Source organism: Choristoneura fumiferana, chromosome 14 (assembly GCF_025370935.1).
Source record: "Choristoneura fumiferana chromosome 14, NRCan_CFum_1, whole genome shotgun sequence".
In the NCBI taxonomy this organism is placed as follows: domain Eukaryota; kingdom Metazoa; phylum Arthropoda; class Insecta; order Lepidoptera; family Tortricidae; genus Choristoneura; species Choristoneura fumiferana.
This window is the reverse complement of record NC_133485.1, coordinates 9,499,884-9,526,745: the sequence shown is the minus strand read 5'-3', so window position 1 is coordinate 9,526,745 and position 26,862 is coordinate 9,499,884. Positions and strand designations below refer to the sequence as shown.

The following is a 26,862-nucleotide window of genomic DNA, read 5'->3' as shown; positions in this document are numbered from 1 at the left end:
GTGTCACGGTTAAGCTGAAATTAACCGAAAGTAAATAGGTAGTAGGTATAATCTAAGATTTTTATTGTAACTAGCCATATTGTACCATTTGTACCCAAATAAACAGTCCAGATTACATTGCAACACTAATTAAATTAAATTCAACCATCTTTAATTTGTCTTTCATTTGTTTGTCATCTTTACTTTTGTCTTCGCTAAACATTGGCTATATCTAGGTAACTATACATATTATTTTACATAGGACTTGTAATAGTAAATTCAGGAGATGTCAAAAATACCACATTATTTTGGATGTACAGGTTTTCCGAAGCTCTAGCAATACCGCTGGGCTGCTCGGTTGGTTTGGTTGCCGGGTGCCTACGTGACGTCGCCCGCGTGGCAGGCGCGAGGGAGGGGCGACGAGTTTGTTTTGCTGCGCACGCAGCCACGTCTAGGGATGTGCTGTGCTCGATAGTTTTGAATATCGATTATTGACCATCTAGGTTGAGTTGAGTGGTGTCACATAAAAGTATTTTTTGTTGACACGAGCATTTATTTTAGTTTCAGGTGCTAGCTCGATAAAAACAACAAAAAATTTAACTTAAATGCTTTTATTTTTATATCGCACCCCCAACGCGATGGTTTTTGGTTAATAATGTTTAGAAGTAAAAAAAAATGGACTATGACATGTAGTATCTTAATCTATTTTCAGTGAATTTAGCTTCCCATCTGTAACCTCTTATTTCCCTTTGATGAACGTGCGTCACTTTTATTTCGCTCTATCAATGGGCATCACTCGTTCTACCCCCCGCGTTCAGTTGTGTAGTAAGTATATACAGGTTGTAATCGTTAAATGTGCATAGTCGATTATTCCGTACCCGTAACTATTACAGATATCAAAAACTTTAAACAGAAATCGAAAGTACCTTATGAGTAAAATTACATCAATAACTTGATTAAAATAAAACGAGTAATATCCAAAATTTTTACATTAAACACCCGCACATTTAGTACGAGATTAGGAGAATGGTTTTAGTTTCCTTATTTTAAAAGGTGTTATTTTGTAAGCTTACTGATATTAAAGACAACTATTATTAACCTAACAAAGTATTTTTTTACAATTATTAAATCATTTTGTTAATCTGAACTACGAATACACATACTAAGTAAATATAACCATGAATAAAACTTCACTATAAACTAAATACCTATCTTAATTTTTTTTATACAATACCGTATGATTATATACACACACACACACACACACACACACACACACAAAGTTTTCTTTTAATATAATATTAGAAGGAGTTCTGGAGACACTAGTTGTTATCTCATAGTGTTTGTTTCTGAAAGCTACCTATGTAATAAATATAATAAAAATTTGTCCTACGGCCTTTGATGGCTATCTTTAAAATCAATCTGCAAACTTGATGCTTATACCTCTAGATTTTTATAGCTCCGCAAATGTCCACATTAGTGACACATTCAATCGATATCGATGCATCAGATGTAAATAGAATAGACATCACTACAGTTTATTGTGATTGAACATAGTGAAACCGGCAACGCCGGCAAGGCAAGGAGGCTAAACACAACAAAGAATCAGTCGGTCATACGAGCTTGTGTTGACTAGACGTTCGCGAAGTGACGCTACCATTAATAGATACACTGAATTTATCAAACAGAATTAAAAAGCCTTGACAATATTAAGATTTAAATCAGACATTGAAGAATAAACGAAGATGTTTTCAACTACGAGAAGCTTGGAGAAGATCGTGCAGAGCTACAAGAATGAGCTCCGTCGGCAGATCAGCAAGACTACCAGCGTGACGAACTCCGACGCTATGGCACCCCGGCTGGACCAGCCTGCCAACAAGACCCCGACCAACGAAGAAACCGGCCTACCGAAGAAGTTGCTCAAACTGCAGAAATATCACAGGTCAGTGAACTCAACGTAACCGTGCGCGGACGCTATTTTAGCTCAAGTCGTGAACTTCAGCGATTCAAGGCTCTCTAATTCCTTTCAGGTAAAAACTCCTATTACACTTGAAATCGACAATTAACTGTCATTTATGATCTTATTAGGTAAGGTGTTACGTAGATAATTGCGATCATGCATAGGCGCCATGATAAACGACTGCACATTGCTAATGATTGTACTTATTTAAGTAGGTAGGTACTTACATTAGAAAATTGGAATTCTAAATGTTTTTTTTTCACAATATAGTAATCAAAATTGCTATTATGTGAGTGGTCATCAATTATTGATTAAGTAGTTCTTAATTTAAATACCGGATGCAAACTAATGCACGGTATTTTATTTGTAGTTAAAACTGATGTAAGTATGTAAATACAAGTTCAAATTACAAACTTTCTATAAAAAATGGTTAAATTAAATAGTGCATAAACCTCCTTTTGGATTATGAGTCGTTGTTGTTGTTATTGGTCTTTTCAAAATTAATCATATTTTTTTTCTTTTCGAGCTGTCTATACACTTTTGAAGCCAGAAAAAATTACGCATTCTTTTGTCATGGCCTGTTTGCTTTGTGCAAGTTAAGATACAAGTGCCGGTTCTCTTGCTTTTACAAAGTTGCAAAAACTGATGCTTTATATCACTGCGTGCCTTTAGCTCGCATCAGACGACGTGTGACGGTTTCTGCGTGCACTAGTCCCGTTACTTTTAGAATGCCAGGACAACCACAGAAGTAACATTATTTGAAAATATCTATTAAATATATTTTACGTATTTTTAATTATTTCCCTTACCATTGTAATATCATCTTTAGTTTGACTACGAAAGGCCTGGAAGAAATTTGAATAGATATTCAATCATACTACAAAAAGAACTCTTTAATAATGTAAATCGGAGGTGTATTTGGTGATAGATAACCGTTGCTTTATCCGATTCTAGCATTATAAAAGAAGACAGTATATCTATAGCCACTACTTCGACTTACACTGACAATGTTTGAGTAAGCGAATGTTTCTGGTCTCTAGATTCCTGTCGACCCTGACTCCTCAGCAAATGCCCCTGGCGGCACGAGGGCTGGCGGTGTCCAAAGACCAGTCCCGGGAGTTCATGGCTTGCTTCCCCGACATCGTGCGGGACCTCACTGAGACCAGCAAGCATGTTGATGTGCCAGAAGCCAGCAGATGGTTGGCTAAGGTACGTTTTCTGCTGGTCGATCAGTGGGCTCATTTAGCTTGAGTTCATCGACGTAGAACTGTCTTTTCTGTATATCAAAGTTCTTACTTAGATAATTAGATGAATATTGAAAAACACTTTTCAAATGGTCGCTTAACTCATGCTGCTTTTGTTGGTTCAAAATCGTTTTTTGTTTCTGAGTTGTTTTAGGTTCTAGTTTAACTTTACGTATACTCGACTCGTATAGTTCTTGGTGTTTGATCCCAAAAATGTTAAAACCAGTATCCGCAAAATAGACCAAAATTAATAACTCGTCCAAAATATATGAAATTAAAACAGAAAATTATCAACTTCCTTAAACTGCATCCCCTTTCAGATTTTGGAATAATGAGCGTACAAATATTTTTTCTTATAACATTCAGACTTAATTGTAGTAGTAGGCACTATAGGTAGCAAAGCCAGTAAAGATTTAATGTGTTTACCAACATTATACTTGCCTTGTATGGTTGAAAGCTGGAGAAAGCTGTTCGAAAACAAGAATTAAACAAGTATTATTAGCTATTAACGTGTAGGTACTTGAAATGGACTGTTATAGTACCTACTGTTTAAATGAAACATCATTGCGAGTAATTTTAACTGAATAATTTCACAGATTTTAGAGGCAAATAAATGCATAAAATTATTTTTGAAAACATTGCTTTGTTTTGCAAGACGAAAAATACAAACCGATTTTGATTAAGTACCATGTGAAATATCTGGAGATAAAATTATTTGATAACTAAAATTGTATCTGTAGTCTTGTCCAAATGCATTTTATTTTTAAATTTATGATGTGTTCATATTACAAGCATAGTATGGTCAAGGCATCAATGTTTTGTTCGAATTTTAATGCTCAAACAGCGATGACATCACCACCGCCATTAAAGTAAAGTCGGGTCCTTTATATTCACAACATTGATGACAAACTGAGCAAAAATCTTGGCAGCACTTGGTCAAATAAATGAACTACATTACGTATTGTTTCACTTGTGAAAATGAGGATACGTCCTGAATACATTTTTTTGTTGCAGCTTTTGCAATACAATGTTCCAAACGGGAAGAAGAACCGGGGGTTAGCTACAGTTTTGGCCTACAAAATGCTGGAGAAACCTGAGAATCTCACTCCGGAGAATGTACACTTGGCCAACGTCATGGGATGGTGCACTGAAATGGTAATTAATTCTAACCGAACATGTTAATTTACAGTATTGAATAGCGACATAATTGCTTAGCGTGTGGTATGTGTTAGTACACTACACTACACAATAAACTTAGGCACTTAGTCTATTTTTGGAATGGGACTCGTCACTGAAAGATCTTCCTTTAATTGGCTGGAATGGTGTGGCGTGGGCTTAGTACTATTTTAGTACGCGACATAGGTTAATTGAATCGATTTGCAATTTAAAGAAAACAAGATAGAAAATATCGATACCTACTCTAATGATCGTTACGATATACAACACTTTTTGCAGCTGATTATTAAAGGAAGTTTGAAAACAAGTGGAGGTATAAAAACGCGCATTTTGTTTCAAAACTAAATTATGAATTCGTATAATAAAATAACAAAGTCCTTGAATTACATTTAGCTCAGCTAAATGTATTTGTTTGGACGTTATCACGTTCGCCATGGATACGGCGGCGCGATAACGAACTGACAAACAACGCGTACCTAACTACTTATTTGAACTGGGCAGGTCAAACATTGAATAAAATTCCATCACTTGACGTAACTTTTGTTAGCACAACGTGAGATATCTTTAAAGTAAATGTACAAATATAATTACACTATGTTATGAACAATATGTACCTACCTGTCATTCATAGGTCAGCGTATATTGTATGTACAAGGCATGCTTCACCAACTTCAGTTTTCAAAAACAGAGATTTAAAATAAGTTTTACTGGTCATGGTAGCATTCAAAGTTAATAAAGATCGTGAAAGGACAGCGACTGTTTAAAATATCTTCAATGTGCGGAAATATCTTCCGAAATACTGTACACATCGCCAGCAATGTTGTTGATTAAAATTCTCGGTTTTGCATCATTTACATATTATGGACAAGAAGGTCGGTTGGAGACAACGGATCCCATGCCAACGTTTGAAAACAAAACCGGTAGAACGTGTTGTCATCGCGTCAAATGCTTGCATTATATGTTAGAGGGTACTTATTTGCTTTTGTTACTTTGCTTTAGTTAATTCATTTAAAAACAATTAGCCTGTCGCAGTGTCTAGGAGGTAAGGTCCTATCGAAAATGTCAGAGACTAAGGTCTTTTTTATTAAATAGTCAAATGACTGATTCCGTTATGGTGCTGGTGGTTCGAGTGATTATTTATTCTGCTCTATGTAAGTTTCAGCAATAATATTATCAGCTTGGATACTTTTTGCACACCAAATTCAATACTACTTAGCACATACATAAAGAGTCGGCTAGAGCTACTCAATGTCGCAATATCCCTAAACTGTATGCTTAGGTATGATACGCTCATTAAAACTGCTAGGTACCTTGGTAGGTACAGCAGCAAGCCGTGCAAACTGCGCTTTCGTTTAGAAACCAGGGTGTTTAAAAGATTAAAATAGAACTTGTTTATAAACTTGGCTATCTGTATCTCTTGGATTAGAAACTGGTTATGTTTCAAGGTTATTTTTTTTGCGAATCCAGCCTGATCACACATTGTTAGACTTAAATCAAAAAGCAGATAGACAGTTTTTGTTATATTATAATCTCAAGTTTTTGTTAGGAACCAGTTTCAAATTGTAGCAGACGGAATTTAAATTGGTTTATTTACATTTATATCACGGATTGCGATGCGACGTACGCACGGATCTAAAATAGGTAGTGGTACACAGTATATCTAGTGAGGCATACCTAATCTTTCTCCTCGTACACAGATATTTTATACTAAATACTAGAGGTAGGTAGCCTATCTATGAACTCGCGTTGAACAGTTTCGTAATACCGACATTCGTACTTAGTTACTAGTTAAGTCACTTAACTTAAGTGGCATGCAGGTACAGCGTAGTAGGTACCTATGTCTAATAATATTTACGGCTAACTAATTACAATTCATTTATGTACTCAATTGTGAAGTTAAAACAGTGCTGATGCAGTAATAATCTTTACTAATATTATAATTGCGAAAGTAACTCTTTTTACCTCTTAACTTCACGATCAAACCGATGAAACGATTTATGTCTAAGATTTGGCATGGAGGTACTATTGAGTCTCTGGAAACGACATGGGATAGTTTTTATCCCAAAAATGTACAGGATTCCCGCGGGATATCGGTAACGAATGCTTGGCAGACGAAGTTTCAAGGTTAAGCTAGTTAGCTAAGTATAAAGCCGTCTTAAATATGGACAGTGGCTGCTTAAAAATGGTAAGGGCGTATTTTTGTAGTCTAGAAAATATAGCCGTGATTAACTTTAATGAGCTCCAGTTATATCTTATTAGATACGGTGCCAATTTTAGGGCTCAAAGAAAATAGTTAAGTAGATAACACTTCATTTTGATTCACTGACTTGACGACGTTGCCGATTTCGCGCTTCCTCCGCCCCCGCCATTACCCCTAATAGTGTATCTTTTTTTAAATATCCAGCTATGGTCAATACCTGCGAAACGACCTACCTGGGATCCCTAATGCCAACCTCCAATTGATCAGCAACTTATTAAGCTGAGTTTATACTTGCAATAAAAATCGTCCAAGTTTCATTACACTGCGGCGCTCGATTGATCACTACAAACTCGTTGGCTTTACAGCCTCGCAATGTAATGCAACTTGCACGATTTTTCTTGCAAGTCTAAACCCGGCTTTAGTTGTAGTGGCAAGACTTTATAAAATGTGGTCTAACCATCTCCTCTTTCCAGTTCCACACGCACCAACTGCTGCTAAACGACATAATGGAGGGCACGGAGATGCGCCGCGGCGCGCCAGCTTGGCACCGACGGCCAGATGTTGGCCTTAGCAGCATAAATGATGCCATCCTAGTCCAGTCCGCCATGTACTCCACGCTCAAAAAACACTTCCACGCCAAGCCATACTACAAGAATGTGATCGAAATGTTCAATGAGGTGAGATTTGTTTTCAAATGAACCTACTGTTTTCTCTACTGTCTTTAGGTATGATCGTAATAAAATCATCACAATAAGCAAGCGCAGCGTAAGACTTCCACTAACGAGATGGACGACCTGGTTAAAGCCGCGGGTTCACTGTGGATGTAAGCCGCTTCCAACCGAAGCAGCTGGAGGTACATATGGGGTATCCCTATGTTCTACAGTGGACGTCCTACGGCTGATATGATGATGATGAAAGTTCCTTATGCATAGTCATAATTTTTATTTACAATAACCTGTTGGTAAGGTTGCTTGGTTGTCTTTCATGACTTACGATTTGCACGCCGGAAAAAGGAAAAACAGCTTGAAAGGTTTCAGCAAAGGGAAGTTTACTCGATGAGGCAAATGTCACAAGGAAACAATAGTACCAACTTACTTACCAATAGCGTTGCGTCTTGCGTCAGATATTTCCGTGATATAGCCGAAGCAAATATAGTTTAAGTACACCTTTCTGAACCCCTCTATGACTGGATTATTTATATAATAGAACAACAGGACATAGAATAGAGTCCAAGTCTTGTTGTCCTATTATGTAAATATTGGACAAGCCGGTGGGAATAGGGTTCCATGGACATTAAAATTAAATATATCTAACCCTCCTTCGGGCAGTTGGATAAAAATATAATTTTAACGAGTACTTACGTAGTTATAGTATAAAATACTGGGCTCGATTTAAGACGTAAATATAAATTCATCACGGGTTTAATTTAATTTGTCGAACCTCATGCATGTCTATTACTTACCTATCGTATGTCAGTTTATTGTTTATACCATAAACTTAATATTACTACTCGAACCGACCTTGCTTGACAGCGTGACCGAAAGTGAGATGGGCCTGTTGTGTAAATTTGTAAAGGTCTGTGTGAGTTTTAGAGTTGCCCTCACTGCTAAATATGAGTTGTCGATAACCATAGGTACCGTATCCCCGGTATCCCCGTATATCCGGTATCGTCATATAGGTAAGGTACCTACACAATACAAATAAATCTTAAGGGCTGTTGCAGTAAAGTAGGTACTAGAAACTTCATAAACATTTCTAAATTTAAAAAAAAAGCCAGGAAATATCTGTCACTCCCACTCATGTCACTCGTCGTTAACTTTACACTAGACAGTTAGGTAGGTACCTATATTCGTATGTCAAGAGTGTAAATAGTAAGCTATGAATAAAACACAAACAAGATACGTATGTACCTACTAGCTTTAATTAACACTTAAGGTATTTTTAGTTAGCGTGGCACAAAAGTCCAATTGTTATCTCAATATTAAAAATGACTCGAACGAAACGTATGAAAATTATCGCTAAATTGACTTTACACGGTTATACGATACAGCTCTGCGACAGACAGACGCACAGACAGACAGACAGAGGAGGCTTAGTATAGGGTCCCGTATGGCACCATTTGGGTACGGAACCCTAAAAACAAAACACTGAATTTTTGTTTGTAAACAAATAGTTATTATTTTATTTACTTAAAATAATTAAATTCTCAATGTTAAGTTATTTTACTTTTATTTTCTCAAATCTTTAAATCGGAGAAAAGCAGAGTACAAATTTTTGTACAAAACTTTATTGGAAGAATATCGATATAGGTATCGATAAAAAATATTCAAACTCTACGCCGTAAGTGCTCAAGTTCACGGACACAATATATTTTTATTTAACACATAATTATTATAAATCAAGCCATTTTTCTGAAATAGACTGTTTACCGCTTCATATTAGCATATTAATAAGTAAATTTGAGAATACATTCAATGAAAATAAGAGCTATGAAAATGGTACTTGTGAAATGTATAGTTTATTTGGGTTATTGCAGTAGGTTGTATCGCAACTCAAAACAGAACACGACACCATTCTGGAATCCTACCGTTTTATGCAAAAAATCGAAAGGATTGCAGAAAAAAAACAAAACAAATACGAAGAAAATTTTGACAGGAGGCGAAAGGAGGCTCACTGATTCAAAACGGGTCACACTGTCATTTTGATTTTATCTCTTTCCCACACATAGCTTATGCCGTAAGGATCGATTTCTTCACTCGCACCACTGTTAGTCTATTTACGCTAGTAATATTTAGTTTATGGTTTATACCTACTTATCCAGCGATGGGCTAGTCATGCCACTCACTCACAAAGGGTAGTTAATTTTTATTAAGAATAAGAGCGCTTTAGCTTGAAACTAATTATAATATATTTTTAGATTAGATATGCATACATTATCATATACTATTATAAGATTAAGGTACTTATGCACTGTAGTTAAAGTTACTATCGGCTAAGATAAACAACTTTTATTCATCATCAGTACTTTGACATTTGACTTAGATGAGTGTGATCGATCATACATATCCGACCAAATATTGAATTGTAGGTACCTACCAGTTTCAATATTTTTTGCACACTGTCACTTTGGTACCACTCGTACAAAAATATCTTTCTTTGATATACCTAGACTAATAAGATAAGTAATACGTGGTAAAACGTTGTAACTATCTGTATCGTATAGACTTTATCAGTACCCCTAGTGTAAGTTTTCGGTTACAAAATACGTCTCGATCGCGTTCACGTTAAAATCTCAATTTATATGGAAACACGAACAGCGCCTCTAGCGGATCGTTTGCGATGTCCGTGTTTCTATACAAACTGAGATTTCAACGCGAACGCGATCGAGACGTATTTTGTAACCGAAAATTTACACTAAGGGCACAGAGCTCTAAACTTCGACAGGTATTTCAAAGCGTATTACATACGGACTTAGAACAAACAATACGTAATTACCGGTGTATTCACAATATAAACTCTAACAATTAGCCTTCAAAATATGATGATTTCCTAGTTGAACAGTCGACCTAATTGTAAGATATCTAATACTGTACAAAACACGTGCTTGTTTTGGATACCTATCGTGTATATTCTTAATTCTTATTCATCCAATAAAGCCGTCATACGATAAACTTATTTCCTTTATCGCAACACAACACAATGTTTTGATACAATCCCCCTTTCACTTATGTGTGGCATGACAGTGACGACATGCTGATTATTGCTGATACCTAAGTCAATATCAAGTTTCTAACCTACATATTACTTGTAAATTTACCTACTTTTCTGTTTTACACTTATCATCTGATAAGTAGTGATTAATAATAAATGAATTATCCAATCTCACGCATACTAAAATAATGATTTTGCAACGAAACAATTGAGTTAAGTATAATAATTCAGACATTTTCATAGCGGCGCGAAGTTAGATCAATCAAACAGAATTGCCCTTCAGATTCCCATGGTAAACTGTAGGTATTTTCAATAGATTATGACGCTGTTTACTGTATCAACTGAACTTTAGACAAGTGGATGATTGGATTTATCGCGCTCAGGATTATCATAATCGTTTAACGCTAGGCACCTTTCAACCTGTTCGTCCTCTTAATTTTATGCTGAAAAACCCATACATGTTTTACGCACTCGGGTTGAATATAATAGCAAATTTAGCTTGAATCCGCTAAACAGTTTGATGATTAAGGTATTTAATATTTCCAATATCTTTAAGGTTTTTCATATTTTACAATAGCCTTACATACTTCGATCCAATTCAAGACTGCCGTTATAGGTTTAAGTAGATAGACAATTAAACTTGAGCATTTTTACCCGACTGCCCGAAGGAGGATTATGTTGAGTATGTATGTATGTACTTTTAATCTACCGTTTTCACATAAATATCAAAAAAGTGTAAATTAAAAAAAAAAACAAAAAACCCGACCGGCTGCCAACACTAAAACGAAGAAAATACGTCTAGTGGTCTAGAACTCTGTTAAATATCTAATTTAACAGTCTTAATAGTTCAACAGTCGGGACCCATTTAAATCGTGACGATTATTTATTTATCGTATGGCTTCTGGTTCTTCACTTAAACTAAACATTTAATAGGCTAGATTTAAGGTATCCTAGTGCATCTGTCGAGAGGGTTTTAAATGTCTGCCGCTTGCCCGCTAAATTTGGTGATTGGGCACTCAAAGACCAAATGCCGGGACTGTTTGCTCCGGGCAGCCACACGGACACCGTGGTGACTGCACCACTCCCACTTGTGCCACAGGGACGCACATTTACCAACCTCTGTCCTGATTCTGTTCAGCAGGCACCAGACACGCCGGGGCTCCTCGAAACCCGCTGGCTGGCACCTGACATCAACCTCAAATACTCTTAGTAATTGGGTCCCGACTGTTGAACTTTAAATTAGCTACTTAACAGAGTTCTAGACCACTAGACTTATTTTTTTGATTTTTTTAATTTAATGTTTTATTTTTAATGATTTTTCCAGATGCTCCTAAAGTGCTCAACCGGCCAGTTCTTAGAAAAGGCCATGGCCAAAACTGACAAACCAGATCTCTCCCAGTTCACCATGGAAAAATATCTGACGATCGCCAAGTACAAGACAGCATACCACACTTTCCAAATGCCAGTGGGCCTGGCGTTGCTGATGTCAGGGGTTGATGACCTGGAGACACACAGACAAGCAAAGACTATTCTGTTGGAGATGGGGCAGTTCTTCCAGATACAGGTTTGTTGAAGTTATTAACCTAAATAGTCTACCCATATAACTATACCTACTAGGTACTTATAAAATAATAAGCATGTGGATCAGAAGTACCTACTGTTTAATTTGTTGCTTCATTGTTTCCAATTTGTTTTTAATGTGTATCGTGTCAAAATATAAATTCTGACTAGTGATTTATTTTCCAGGATGATTTCCTAGATTGTTTCGGAGACCCCGCCGTTACAGGCAAGAACGGCAGCGACATTCAAGACGGCAAATGCACTTGGCTGGCCGTCGTAGCGTTGCAAAGGGCGTCTCCCGCGCAAAGACATGTCCTCGAGGAACACTACGGCAGCTCCAAGCCAGAAGATGTTGAGAAAATCAAAGAACTGTATGAGACCCTTCAACTCCCACACACTTACTCTGTCTATGAAGACGCCACATACGACCTCCTACGCACACAGATACAACAGGTCACCAGAGGTCTCCCACACGACTTATTTTTCAAAATCTTGGACAACATCTTCAGACGAAACATCTAATTTGAGTAAAAGCTGGACTTTTTAAATTAATAAATTAAGATGCGTTTTGTTGATCGGTTAGCAAAAAATGTAATTGTATTTATGAGTTATGTTATTAAATGGAGCATTTAGGAATGAGAAGGATGTGTTGTGATAAAATGTATTTAGGTAAGAAACAAAAAGTTTGACAAAATAAGAAGATTGTCTATTTACTAACCAAACCACGATTTTTTGTATGTATAAAATGCAGCTCTTGAAAAGGTACGATAAGATAACTTACTTAGGGTCTCCCCACATCTATCGACGCGGAATCCTCTTAAGCCGACCAAAAAACGCTTCATGTCCACGCAAAGAGAGCGAAAAAGACGTCTTCCCCGTCGGGAAACGTCGTTTCCCGTCGGCCGAGCTGCAGATCTACTACGAAACTAGAAACTTGAAGTTCGTATCGTACCGTCCCTCTCGCTCTCGCAACTATTTATAGTATAAGTGTCAGAGGGACCGCACGACACGAACTTCGAGTTTCGAGTTTCGTAGTAGCCCTGCTGATCGACGTATTTTTCGCTCTTATTGCGTGGACATAAGAGTCTTTTGATCGGCTAAAGCCGATTCTACGTCCATAGGTTTGGATTTTTTGTATTTAATAAGGATCTCTAGTTATGTTATGTAGGTGTTTAATGTATGGTGTAGACTTTAAAAAAGGGTCGTCATTTTTTAATATTTTATATTAATAGTTAATAAAAAGAAATACTGAATCACGTTTTGCTTTTATTATCTGTTCACTCACGAAGGCGGGCCCCTCCACCTCCACAGCTATTAATCCATGTGCACGAGTACACCTCGTACTTACTAACACGTTGTCTTAGTCTCAGTGTGCGTGGCTGACGCTTGCGACTGAGGACACGCATAGACTTGTCGTACGGATACGTTTAATTAAAACAACAATTATAAAATGTGCAGGGGCGCGCCTTCGTGAGTGAACAGATCTTGTAATTGTATTAGAAACTCCATTAAATAAGTACCAAAATAGGACCAATTAACTAAAATAAAAGTGAAATATTATCATTAAACTTTGCCAGCAGCCAACGAAATCCGGTTCTCAACTCTGCCTAGAAATAATCCGAGTCTGGATAAATCAGTACCACGAAGAAAGTAATAAAGTATCACAACTCTTTGGGGGCACTGCCAACTAATGTGACGTCGGGGATGCTATTTAAAATTCGCGCGTAAAATGATCTTGAATCCTTAGGTTGGTACACCGTATTGTCTTCCCATGATGTTCAAGACACTTAGAAACAAGACTACATAAATAGTTTCAACTTATTCGCAACACGCTTTTAAATTGATGACTTAAACACCAAAAACTGCTCGAGATGATTTTAAGAACGGGCATTTTTAAACGCAACAAGCAACTAAAGGGCTACTATGAAACTCGAAGTTCGTATCGTATCGTCCCTCTCGCTCTCATTGTAAATAGTTTAAGTGTCAGAGGGACCACAAATGACAAGAACTTCGAGTTTCGAGTTTCGTAGTAGCCCTGCTGCTGGCACTTGGCTGGCACCCAATTTACCTTGACGCTGTCACAGTGACATTGACAGTGACAACAACATTTAATTTTTATTAGTGGTTTCTACTGATTTGCGTGTATCGTTAACTTTTTACGTTAACTATAACTTTTACGATTATTCTTAATGTGATTATTATCTTCAGTATCTTCTACTCAAATTGTTAACAGCAACTATTAGAGCCATTTTATTAACAGTTTTGTCTACATGTTCAGTTATATAGCAGAAATAATCAGCGGAATTCGGTCATCAAACAGGAGAAAGTTAGTTCAGTAGGCCAAATTTAAATTTGAAGATGAATACTTCAAGCATACTCCGATTTATAAACAGAACTAGCAGCTCTATATACAGAAAACACAAACATGCATCCAGGTGAGTGTATTTTTATCATAAAAAGGAAAATCTCAAATTGAATGCCGAAATTCCGTTAGGTACAATAATAAATTTTAATTTTATAGGGCGGTATCTGTCATATTAGCAACGCATTTTGAACATGAAAAAATATTAAATGAAATGAAATGAAATGAAATATTTTATTTGTTAATAGTGGGTTTCAATCAAGGTCTTAGAGTTATACAGTCATAAGATCGCCACATTATGCCAACAGACTGGCGTACAAATTTATAATTGAGTGCATTAGTTTTAATGTTATTAAACAAAATATTAAATATTCGCGACAAAAAAATGTACTTATTCAGATCCAAAAACCTAGCAAGCGCGAGTCGAATTCGCGCATCAAGTGTTCCGTCCAAATTTGTAGGTATTTATGTAAATATTCAGTGTGAGCAGAGCCCTGCTCCTCAAACAAAATCTTGTATCAAAGATGTTGAGGGCTTTACTTTGTATCTATATTATGGTAGCTTAGCTTTATAGTATATTTGGTTTTATTTTATCGTCAGGCTATGGCCCTATCCGGCAAATAATGGATCTATCCTGCTAAAAGAAATTTTATATATATTAAATGCCATGTAATTGTTTATACAGAAGGCACTATATATGTTGTTGTTTGTATCACAAGAATCATAATGATAGGTAGGTAACCATAAAATTTGTACAAATCTATCGCTATGATATATATGAGCAATATATCATTAAATTGTATTAAGCTAATACAATCATAAAAAACACAGTATTCCTTATCAAAAATACAAACCGAAACATACATGCACAGAAAAACCAGAAAAAGAGACCAGCGCTGGGAATCATACCCAGGTCCTCAGCATTCCGAGCTGCATGCTATACTGCTACACCACTGGACACGGAATGCTGAGACCTGGGTTCGATTCCCAGCGCTGGTCTCTTTTCCTGGTTTTTCTGTGCATCTATGTTTCAGTTTGTATTTTCAATATGGGTTTTTTACGGAATGACCGTAAAAGTAACAAAATTTGGAGTTGAAATAAAGAATAAAACAAAAACAAAACAAAATGTATCTATTCCAAACTTAAGTAATTTCAACTTCAACTTTTTGCTTAATGGCCACCGGTCGCTTTAGGTTAGCAACCATTACTGCCAATGACACCTGACAGCAGCAAAGTATACATGTGTCTGACCGGTTAATAAAGTTTTTTCTAAACGGGGGTTGTATTTAGTAGCGAGTTTGTTGCGTACCTGGAATAGACATACACAAAACATAGAGACAGCACAAAACGTAGAGACAGTACAAAATGCTTAGACATTACAAAACAGATCAAAGGGAGCGACAGAAGCGAATAAAGCAGTTTTATTTTTTGCCCTTTGCCCTTTAAAGTTGAATATTTCGCAAACAAATCACTGAATAAAAAAATTGTCCTAGCAACCCCGCAATGGTTTTAAAAGACCTATCCAACGATACCCCACAATATAGGGTTAGTTGAGAAAAAAAAAACACCCCCACTTTACGTCTATGGGAGGTACCCTAAAAAAAGTATTTTACTTTTTTTTATTGTACCACTTTATCGGCGTGACTGATATGTATATTCGTGTCAAATTGCAGCTTTCTAGTACTAACGGTCTCCGAGGTTACCCGCGGACAGACAGACAGACAGACATGGCGAAACTATAAGGGTTCCTAGTTGACTACGGAACCCTAACTACCTGTAAGCCCTATATTAACATTATGAAACACAAGTGGAACTATTTCTGTAAATTAAGTATTAATTAGATACTTACCTTGTTATTGAGACATACTCGCAAATGATTATGAACACCTGACCAAATATGATGTTAATTATTATTTGATTAAGCAACAGGTTAGTACAAAATTAACTCTTGAAGTACTGAATAGTATGCCTAAAACCTTAAGAATTAACTTATGTGAAATCATTGTACCAAAAATAAGTTGATCTCTCACCTTTTTTCCATAACACACATTTGATATTTAAAAAGATAAGAAGTCTATGAATTCTTTTCAAATCTATGATAAACAACTGCATTCTTATTTAAATGTAGCACCTGGTTATACATTATTTGTCTTTGTTACAAATTCTTTGTACAGTCTGCCTTAACACACTGTTGGGAGTAGTCATCTCTTCAGTTATTAATTCTTATTCCTTAGTTACATACATTGGTGTAGTTTTACATCATGAGGCTAAACAAGTGCTTGCGTCTTGCCTCTCAATGCAGAAATGTAAATTTAAAATCACTTTTACACACCAATGTGAATTTGAAAATAAATTACAACACTTCAAATATCCGGTTTGTATAACACAGTATAGTAGGCAGCAAGGAAGTAGAACCTAAAATCGTATACCCCTCTCTCTTGTTGTGTGTGTCTGCACATTGTACAATACAGCCTCTGCTTTTCTAATGCTTCTGACTACATGGTATTTTTCTGTCAGTTGCCTTTTGCACTTGTTGCGGTGACAGGGGTATTGTGACTGTAAATTAATTCAAACTGTCCGTACCGAAGCTGGGTCCCCAATGATTGAGCTATTTTGAATCCTGTGGTATAGTAAAATCGGTATTCCCTTGACTTGTCTAAAAATGTTTTGCCTAATTTCACTTTGTCTAACAACTTTTACTATAATGAATAGTTTGTCTAAAGTCAATTTGTATAATTTCATTATTCATAATTTTTATTTTGTCGAATTTTTATTTTTACTAAGTGATCATTTGCATAACTCTTGTTTTGTCGAATATTATTTTATCGAAAATTCACTGTCGATTCTTATTTTAACTAATCATCATATAGCCGAATAACGTTTTAACTAATATCATTTGCATAACTCTTGTTTTGCCGAATATTATTTTATCGAAAACTCACTGTCGATTCTCATTTTAACTAATCATCATATAGCCGAATAACGTTTTAACTAACATTGGATGGTCTAATATTGAATTATCATAATATTTGTTTTGCTTACTAACGTTATGCCTAATTTTGGTACCTAAATGTTTATTATAAAATAAGGTCAATTAGGTAGGTTAAAATTGAAATAAATTAATCCATAATATTCTACTATTTTTTTTTTGGTTTAAGCAAATAACAATACTAAACATACAGGGAATAGGTACGACGACGAGCGAAGCGAGGAGCAGCGTTAGGTAGAACTGCGACACTACAATGCGCGAGCCGAGCGAGCGAAGCGAGCGTGCCGCGGCAGCGGCCGGCGAAGCGCCAGAACCGACTTTGTTTAATAATACTAAACTTTTTAGAATTAACTAACGTTATCATTATGAATTCGGATTAACCGTGATTAGAATAAATAAAATTAACCGACATTTATGTTAGAAAAAATAAAATTATGTCAGACAAAAATTATACGAAATAAGTTTATGCAAAATGAAATTATGCTAAATGTATGTTAGCCAAAAAGTAATTATATCAATCAAACGTTATATGGAATAAGTTTATGCAAAATGAAATTATGTGACATGTACGTTAGGCAAAATATAATTATGTCAGTCAAACATTATATCAAATGAGTTTATACAAAATAAAAATAGTAGGTAGTTTAAAATTAGGCGAAACAAAATTATGTAAAGTAAGTTGTATGTAAAATGACTCACTAAAATGAAAATTGGGTAAAATGGAACATTAGGTTGTAATATTAGTTTATCTAACATTAGGCAAACTGAAAATAGGCAAAAAGTTGTTAGGCAAAACAAGGTACAACCAGTAAAATCATGCCTTATAGTATAAAGCAGTTATACTATATGTTTGCGATGCAAGGCAGCTCACTCAGTGGGGACAGCTTAAGGATAATTTAAATGAGCCCAAATTTGTAACAGCCTTTCCCTACCTTATCTATGTTTCTCTTTCTACCCACGTACGCACTTTGCGGCTATCCTCGCCAAAACCACGCTCTTATGTAGTAAGCTGCATTAGTGCGTACGTAGCCAGAAAGAGAATTCTTTTTTTTGGTGTGATGTTCGATAATAGTTATTTGTGTCACAAGGGAGCAAAACGATGTATTTACGGCGAGGGCATACATTGAATCCAGAATGTAGCGAAGGATTCTACAATATAATCCTGAGCGTAATAAGGGATTCAAGTGTTAACGCCCAAGATGAAAATAATTTTGCTCCCGAGTTGCTCATACAACTTTTCACACCAAGCATTAAGAAACTTGAAAAAAATAAATTCTAAATATTATTAAAGAACAACCAGCATAGAAAATGACGTGGTTTTTCAACTTAAAAAAATTGCATTTGCAATAAACACTTAGAAAAGCCTTGAACATAAAAGTTGCACTTTGCTCCCACTCGTCAGGGAGGAAAAGTTACTTTTCTGAAGGAGAGTTGTAAAAAAATATTTAGGTATGTTGCATGCACATTGTAACTTTTTAAATAGGCGTGTTTATTTTCAGGTGTGTACAACAATTCGATTTTTCCAAGATGTCAACGAAAGCATCACCAACTCAGACTAAGAAAGAATCCTTTGAAGATGTGCTTCCTAGTATTCTGAACACAATCACAACCAACAGTGAGCTTACAGAAGTACCTGAAGTTGCAAATTGGCTGAAAAAGGTATATACAACGTGTTATTTTTGATTTCCGTTAACTTTAAGGGAACATTCAACAACTGTAAGTAAGTGAATTTAATGTTTTCAACCCACTATTGGCTGTATCTGTTTAAAAAGTAATCAAGAATTAAACTTAATTTACTGTGCGCGGATAAACAGCGTAAAATTTACTTAATTTATGAATTAGTACCTGGCCGACCGAGCTTTACTAGGGCTAAAACTCAATAATAAGCGTTTTCCCAGAGATAAGACCAAGCTAGAACGATTTGTCATCCCCGAAACCCCCCACAAACCTACGAAATTTCATCGAAATCGTTGGAGCCATTTCTTTAAAGGTATAAGATGACGTAGTATTAACTTGTTATTAATTTTTTTGATGATTCATACATATTTGGCAAAAGAAGGTTACAAAAGTGAGTTTCTTTGGTGTCTCTATTTTATCAATGTTATATGAGATGACTAGCTTTTGCCCGGGACTTCGTCCGCAAGTAAGTACCTACTTTAGTTATCAGGGCATATGTTTTAATTAACCCCGGTTATAATTGTGACATTTGTATCTGTGTGCATAGCGAAGTACTGCCGTAAACGATAGGTAACTGTTTACTAAAGTACTTCGCTAGGTATAAACAACATTTTTTACCAGTTTTGAATCTAGTTTATGAAAAGTTTTATGCAAAGCACGAGAGTAAATTAGGTAATTATCTCGTGTGCTTCCGGCGTGAACCGAATCTTACTCTAGAATCCGAAGTATATATTCGAAATTGCACTACTTACATAATATTTTGTAAACTAGGTAAAAGATAAATAAGAACGGATAATCACACAAAAATTACGCTTATATTAATATTATTGATTTTATTATGCACAACCCGATGAGTAATTTTTAAGTTAGGTACGTACTGCATAATTATTTGCAAGTTTATTTCACACATCATTTTAAATATCAATTTAATTTCCACATTTTAGTTGTACATTTTGTATGAAAAACCCCCTCCCCTATTGAAGTCGCCAACACCATACGGATCATTTTAAATTGTGACCAGCCGTGTTGTTTTTTGCTTTTCAATTATATAAAATAACTAAAGAAACTGAAAGAATGGTTACTAACCAAATGTTTCTACAACCTGAATGAATATTTCTGTGAAAATTACAAATAGGTTGTTCTAAATTTTAAATTGTAAGTTAGGTCACTAAATATTGTAAGTACGTCCGAAATGGATAGTGTTTGACACTATTTAACATGTTATAATTGTACACGGTTATTGCATTGCCAATAAATTATTCTTATTCTTAAAACTAAAATTTATGTTTTTTACTCAGGTACTTGAATACAATTTAGCAGGTGGCAAAAAAGCGAGAGGACTGACGACATTGTTTGCGTATGAAATGCTAGAGAAGCCAGAAAATATAACCGAGGAAACTATTTATTTGGCGAAAACGCTGGGATGGTGTGTAGAAATAGTGAGTGGATGGATTTTTTATCTTTATATGATTACTAGCTTTTGCCCGCGGCTTCGCCCGCAAGGATTTCGGTTATCGCGTGCTGTCCCCTCGGGAACTGTGCATTTTTTCGGGATAAAATGTAGCCTATTTCACTGGCCCATAAACTATCTCTATGCCAAAAATCACGTCGATCCGTCGCTCCGTTTCGACGTGAAAGACGGACAAAGATACAAACACACACACTTTCGCATTCATAATGATAATGATAAATTTATTTGTCAAACATAGGTACAGTCACCAGCATTAATATCTGCTACAACGGAGCGTGCAAAAATATCTGACACGTCCTTCCGGCCCTAGAAATAGAGTCGTATCAGATATTTATGCACGCTTGTTGTGTCAGATATTGGTACTGGTGACTGTACAACAAACAGATCTTATTAAAATATTTCCATATCACTCTAGGTATGTTTAATATTTGACGACCAGATGGCCTAGTGGTTAGAGAACCTGACTACGAAGGTTGTGGTCCCGGGTTCGATTCCCGTGTCGGGAGTCGGGGCAGATATATGTATGAAAAATACGAATGTTACGAGTCCAGGCGCATCAATTTTTGGACCATTTTAACCAGATTGGCATTGAATATATCTTCTAACATTTTAATTCTAACATTATCTTATAACATTTTGCATTTTGAGGGTTGTTAAATTAAACAAAAAATAATTTAAGTATTTCTTATAGCAGAAGTATCAAAATTGGGTACGTATTGTAATGTATAAATTTAAAACACATATCGGTTGAAATACATACAGTTGAAATACCGAAAATAACAATAAATAACAAACAAAATTCATAAAGCACGTCTTTCATATTGGTCGAAATACATATTGTTAAAATGACTAACTTCACAATATGTTCAGAATTTATACAATCAGAATATATGATAGTTGAAAGAAATATCAATTAAAAATCCTATAGTATGTTTTTCATAATGGTCAAAATAAAATACATACGATATACGGTCTATTTACGTTGTATTTGTATGTTAAGTTCTGAAAAATTAAGGGCTATAAGACAATTTCGATGGAGCTCCGCTTCGCTTAGCTCCTATTCCGCGTAGTTAAGGCGCTTCGCACTTGAACAAAACTCTAACCTAACCTATAAGATACCGACTGATCGCTAGCCGTATTGTCTAACAAGAGGGCGAAATACGGCCTCTGGCGTTGAGTTTTTGTTTAGATTACTTAGTAAGTACCTTGCATTTTAAACTAAAGTCTGATCATTAGTTGAATAGAAACTTAAGGTGCGACGACGAGCGTAGCGAGGAGGAGCGTGTTAGGTTCAACTATGACCAAAATTGTATTCTATGCAGTTTTCTTTATGAAATTTCAGTGTCGATTATGTATTTCAACTATTATAGAAAACATACTGAATACGAGTAGATGTTGATTGATATTTCATTTAACTACTTACTTATTTCTTTTTTATTATTTTTACGTATTTTGAACGTATAGGTACATTATCAACATACTTATGCATTTTGTGCCATATGACTAAGAACCATTATGCATTGTAACTATTAATATTTTGACCACTATGCATTTCAAGCTTATGCGTTTAGAACTTATGTCAAATGACTTTATATATTTTGATGCATTATATTTTATAATTTTCGATATTTCAACTGTATGTATTTCAACCGATATGTACTTTAAATTTATACATTATAATACATACCCATCAAAATATAAGCCGGGCTAGAATGACAATATGACAATCTTGACAGTCTCAAAAATGATACAGCTTTCGCTGGCCAGTCTATAAGTAGTGTTAGATTTTCATTTTCACAAGTGTCATTTCAAAATTTGGCTACGCAACTGAATTAAATAAGTGTTTGTTAAAACAATCTTAGCTTTATGCCGACGGTAAATCCTTGTTGAACAGTCGCAGCAATTCTGCATGTTTTAGACACTAGATAGCGCTAAGATCGTTACAACACTTTTATATAGTTTCTCAAAGACAAATGACAACTGTTATCCACAGTTACAAGGATTCCTAGTAATGCTGGATGATATAATGGACGGGTCGACAACCCGGCGTGGGGTGCCCTGCTGGTACCAACTCCCTGAAGTGGGATTGGCCGCTGTAAACGACTCCTCACTCATGTTCTCGTCGATATTCTACGTGCTACGCGCGCATTTTGCCGATAAGAAGATTTATACCAACTTAGTGGAACTCTTTAACGAGGTAAAGTTAAGGTCCATACTTAAGTACCTAAACATACCACATCGTTTCATGATGAACAATAGCGCTTTCGCCTATAACCCTCATTCGAGCAACTTCAATATTCCAGAGTCTCATGCACACTTCTATCGGGCAACACTTAGACGTTACAATGGAGCGACGTCAGAAAAGCGACTACAGTCTGTTCACGATAGAGCGGTACAACGCTATCGTCAAGTACAAGACTGCTTATTACACGTACCAGCTCCCCGTCTGTCTTGGCATGCTGCTTGCCAATATATCTGATCCTGTGTTGCATCAGAAGGCTGAAGACATGTGCCTCGAAATAGGAAAATTCTTTCAAATTCAGGTATGTAAAATAAACAGACCTAAACTAACCGACAAGAAATAGGTAAAATTTACCCTCAAGATTTGAGATGGACCGCTTATGCTGGCTACACGGACCAATAATTTATAGTTCTACGCTACGCTACACAACTTTAATATATAAAAAAAACTTCATTTTGCCGAATAAATTTTTCATAAACTGAACTGTAAGATTTGATTTTTACTTAATTTAAATATGAAATCAATGGCGTTGGCAAATAAGTGACGTCATAACTATTGCACACCAAATTGGGAAACCGGGTTTGTCACCTCATGTACTTGTACTATTAAGTATCTATTCCGTGCCTCATGTAAGGAACGTCAGGAAGGCAGACGAAATATCGCTAGATGGCGTTAGTATCGTGAAGCATTTAGTTATTTTTCATCACACTTGCTCGTAAACAGTGTAATTACATGCAGCCCACCCTAGCAAAACCCTCGACCTTAATGTGCTTGTCATGAAACCCGTGGTCGGTAAATGAGTCATTGCCCGTACTAATTTTCATGCCATGAAGCCCAAGGTCGGTAAATGAGTTTGTTACTGCATGGTGTGCTGCTGCTCCGCGCGCGCGCTGCACACGCACGCCATGCACATGCTGCGGATTGCCAAGAGCGCAATCAGCGGTATCGGCAATTTTTGATAAAATATTAGTTTTTCTTTTACAAATATACAATTTTACTCGCAAATGTGATGAAAAACATTGTATGTCGCACGGGCGGTACTAGAATTACGAACATCGACTCATTAAAGCCCTCAGTCTTCGACTTCGGGCTTCTAATAGACTCTCGTTCGTAATTCCTTATTTACCGCCCTTAAGACGATACTAGCGCCCAGTGTCTCCAACCGCGCCGTAATTACGGTAGACCTATCGTAATTTTTCTAGATATACCACCTACGTAAACATATTATTACAGTACCACATTCTGCCGTAATTTCATCCGTGTCCTTATTTCTATAATGGCAAGACGCTCCAATGGGCGTGCGGTTAAAGTACAACCCGCAATTGTTGACCCGGAATGCATGACAAAAAACGCTCGACCTGACAATTCAAACCTTCATGTAATCGTCATAAGGGTTTCAATTATCAGGTCGTGGATCGGTGTCGTTCATTCCAGGTCAACAAACACGGGGTCGTACACCAACCCCACCTGGGAATAGGCGATTTTCATATCTACCGTAATTTTAGACCAGCAACACCGTAATTTTATAGAGTTGGAGACACTGCTAACGCCAACAAGCCTATCACAGAACCCTTCATTGATTTATGGTGTCAACTATACAACCGTCTCCCGCTGATGCAAAACTGCGTCTAATTGTTTTCCTATTATTTCTTTTTCCGACTATTGAGCTCTTAATTTTGTTACAGGACGACTACATAGACTGTTACGGCGACGAGTCACTAACAGGTAAAATGGGTACAGACATACAAGAAGCGAAGTGCTCTTGGCTAGCTGTAATGGCTTTGCAGCGGTGTAGCGCCTCCCAAAAAATCGTCTTCACGACTTGCTACGGTAGTAAAGAGCCAGCGCACATCGAGCGTATTAAGGAATTATACAAGCAACTTCAGCTGCCTGAACTGTATGCTCAAGAGGAAACAAGGATGTACGAGTCGTTGATAAAGCAGGCTCACGGCTTGCCTAGCGAACTGTCACCGGCGTTGTTCGTACGGCTTATTCATATGATTTATAAGAGGAATCATTGATTGTGGGATCTATCGGGAGGTTGCAAGTCCGAAAGTTTTATTTAATGTACCGTAATGAGGGCTATCGCGAATGAATTCGCCGCTAGAGGCGCTAGTGTAGCGTGAGGTCTCCGAAATGTCAAATCTCATAGTTTTTGGGTGAGCTACGCGGGTTTATTTATAATTAGATTTTTTTTGTGAATATTTTGCATTACCTGAAATTAATTATGGCAATTATGCGTTACGGGGCAATGAATGTCTGTGTTTTGAAACATTTTTGTCTTTTGGAAAATTTTGTCCTCCCTTTTTTTCCGAACAAAACGGGACTAACCAACACTGGTTGCTGGATATTTTTATGGTACGGTTTTAAGGTGTTTTAAATATGATTTTAATCTAAACTTTGTTTTAACGCCCGTAATAACAGACTCTGAAAGCCACACTTAAAAACCTCACGCAACAGTGCGCCATCTAGTGAAACAAAAAACGATAGCCCTCATTAAATCAGATTGAAAAAAATAAATAGAAAAGGTAAAGCTGGGCTCCAGGAACGAGGTTTTTCCGACAGGCGAAATATCGCTAGAGTTACTATCGTGAGGTCCGTTTGACATTTGCGTCATGTTTGTGATTGGTTAATTAAATAACTAAACGAGCCACGTTGCTAAAAACAGCAAGAGTGAAAGCCATTAAAAAAAAAAAAAGAGCCAATCGCAAGCAAGACTGCAGGGCTACTACGAAACTCGAAGTTCGTATCGTACCGGCCCTCGCTCTCGTATTAAATAGTATAAGTGTCAGAGGGACCGCACGACACGAACTTCGAGTTTCGAGTTTCGTAGTAGCCCTGCTGAAACGTCAAACGGACCTCGCGATACTAATGCCATCTAGCGATATTTCGCCTGTCGGAAAACCCTCATCAGGTAAGTAGTTTCCTGGGTAACCAAAAATATTCTATTTAGTCCGTTTCGAAGTCCAGTTCGATTGGTAGAAAATATTGGACACATATTTTTTCTTTTGTTTGTCAATCGAGAAAAAAATTACAAAGATGCAGCACGTCAAAGTTCGTGAGTGGGGGCCTGTGACGTCAAGCCGCGCGAAACTTTAACTGGCTATATCTTGAACACACTTCATCACAACTGAGACTTATTAGAATTTTAAACATATTATACACCGAACCGAGCCAGCTATGGCGTACAAAGCGAAATTTCGCAATGTGCTCTCGAGGTAGCTATTTCCAAATACATTACAAATATTTTATCACAGAGCGCCATCTATGCGCAAATCTGTGCGACATTTTATTTTATAACTTCGTCCGCGTGGTGATATATAGGTGCGAAATTATATAAGTTTTTTTTGCTCAATATCTTTACAAATTTATTTTCCCCAGTTTGTTTAGTTTTACATAAAATGTTTATTTATTTCTCAAAAAAAAATATTTAATTCTGGTAACTATACGGATTACATACGAATTTACGGAAGTAGGCAAGATAATTTATTTATGAAATATTTAGTTTCATTCACGACTTAGGAACACGTGGGAAAGTAAAATTTAAGTATTTACCTCACCTCAGAAAGTAAGTTTTAGCTTGATATTAGCGCAATATTTTTTTGCGATGATTTTATATAATTATTTTCTATTGAAAATTAAAGCAGGAATTTCTCAAGTCAACATGTTGAATTAATTAAATTTAAGAAGGGGGAGGGTAATTTTCTTTAAGTCATATAATTTAGTATGTACCATGATGAATGTACCTCATACTTTAGTCAATTTATTCTATGCAAAATAATAACAATAATAATGATTTAAATATTTTAAATAATTATATCGTTTTATGAAGAAGTCTTTCTTATTTAGTTGGTTCCAAATTTTCCAACTAAACACTATCAACGGAAAATCATGGACTTTGCCTAGACTTGGCCCGTTTCATAACATTCATAACATAAAATACGGAACTTGTTTTACAGGTGTTTTCTCGTAGTACAAAATCCGTGTTTCTTTCCTATCCGCTGCTATTTAAAGTCAATAAATTTAATAAACAAGCTGCTATAGAATCCTTCCGCAATAAACTTTTTTATAATAAACGTATTCAGTCAGAGATTGCAGCAAGGTTCAAGGTTCCAGGAGGTTCCATTATGTTGTATTGTCTGTTGTTCTTAAGTGTTAAAATGTTTATTAATTGAATATATTATTTTGTGACTGAAAAAAATATTGTTTTTTTTTCTTGTGACAAAGTATAAACGCCTTATTTAAAAGGTGTGTATGGTGTGTGAGAACAATTTGGTTAAATTTTACACAA

General features: G+C 36.1%; 1 protein-coding gene across 1 annotated transcript; it reads left to right on the top strand.

Moving 5' to 3' along the window:
• The first annotated feature begins 1,386 nt into the window (after positions 1–1,386).
• On the top strand, positions 1,387–26,770 carry Fpps (Farnesyl pyrophosphate synthase). The gene is made up of 11 exons (XM_074097631.1): positions 1,387–1,921; positions 2,980–3,148; positions 4,198–4,338; positions 7,033–7,236; positions 11,595–11,834; positions 12,017–12,309; positions 18,684–18,840; positions 20,157–20,297; positions 22,323–22,526; positions 22,633–22,872; positions 24,257–26,770. The coding sequence occupies exons 1-11, from the start codon at positions 1,725–1,727 to the stop codon at positions 24,590–24,592; spliced, it is 2,322 nt and encodes a 773-aa protein (XP_073953732.1). The 5' UTR covers positions 1,387–1,724; the 3' UTR covers positions 24,593–26,770.
• Positions 26,771–26,862: the final 92 nt, after the last annotated feature.

Excerpts from the sequence above, each read along its gene's own strand:
- Fpps (XM_074097631.1), top strand. The coding sequence starts at position 1,725 with ATGTTTTCAACTACGAGAAGCTTGGAGAAGATCGTGCAGAGCTACAAG. Across the intron at positions 18,841-20,156 it reads TTGCAAATTGGCTGAAAAAG|GTACTTGAATACAATTTAGC; the intron begins GTATATACAACG and ends TTTTTTACTCAG. Across the intron at positions 22,527-22,632 it reads TAGTGGAACTCTTTAACGAG|AGTCTCATGCACACTTCTAT; the intron begins GTAAAGTTAAGG and ends TCAATATTCCAG.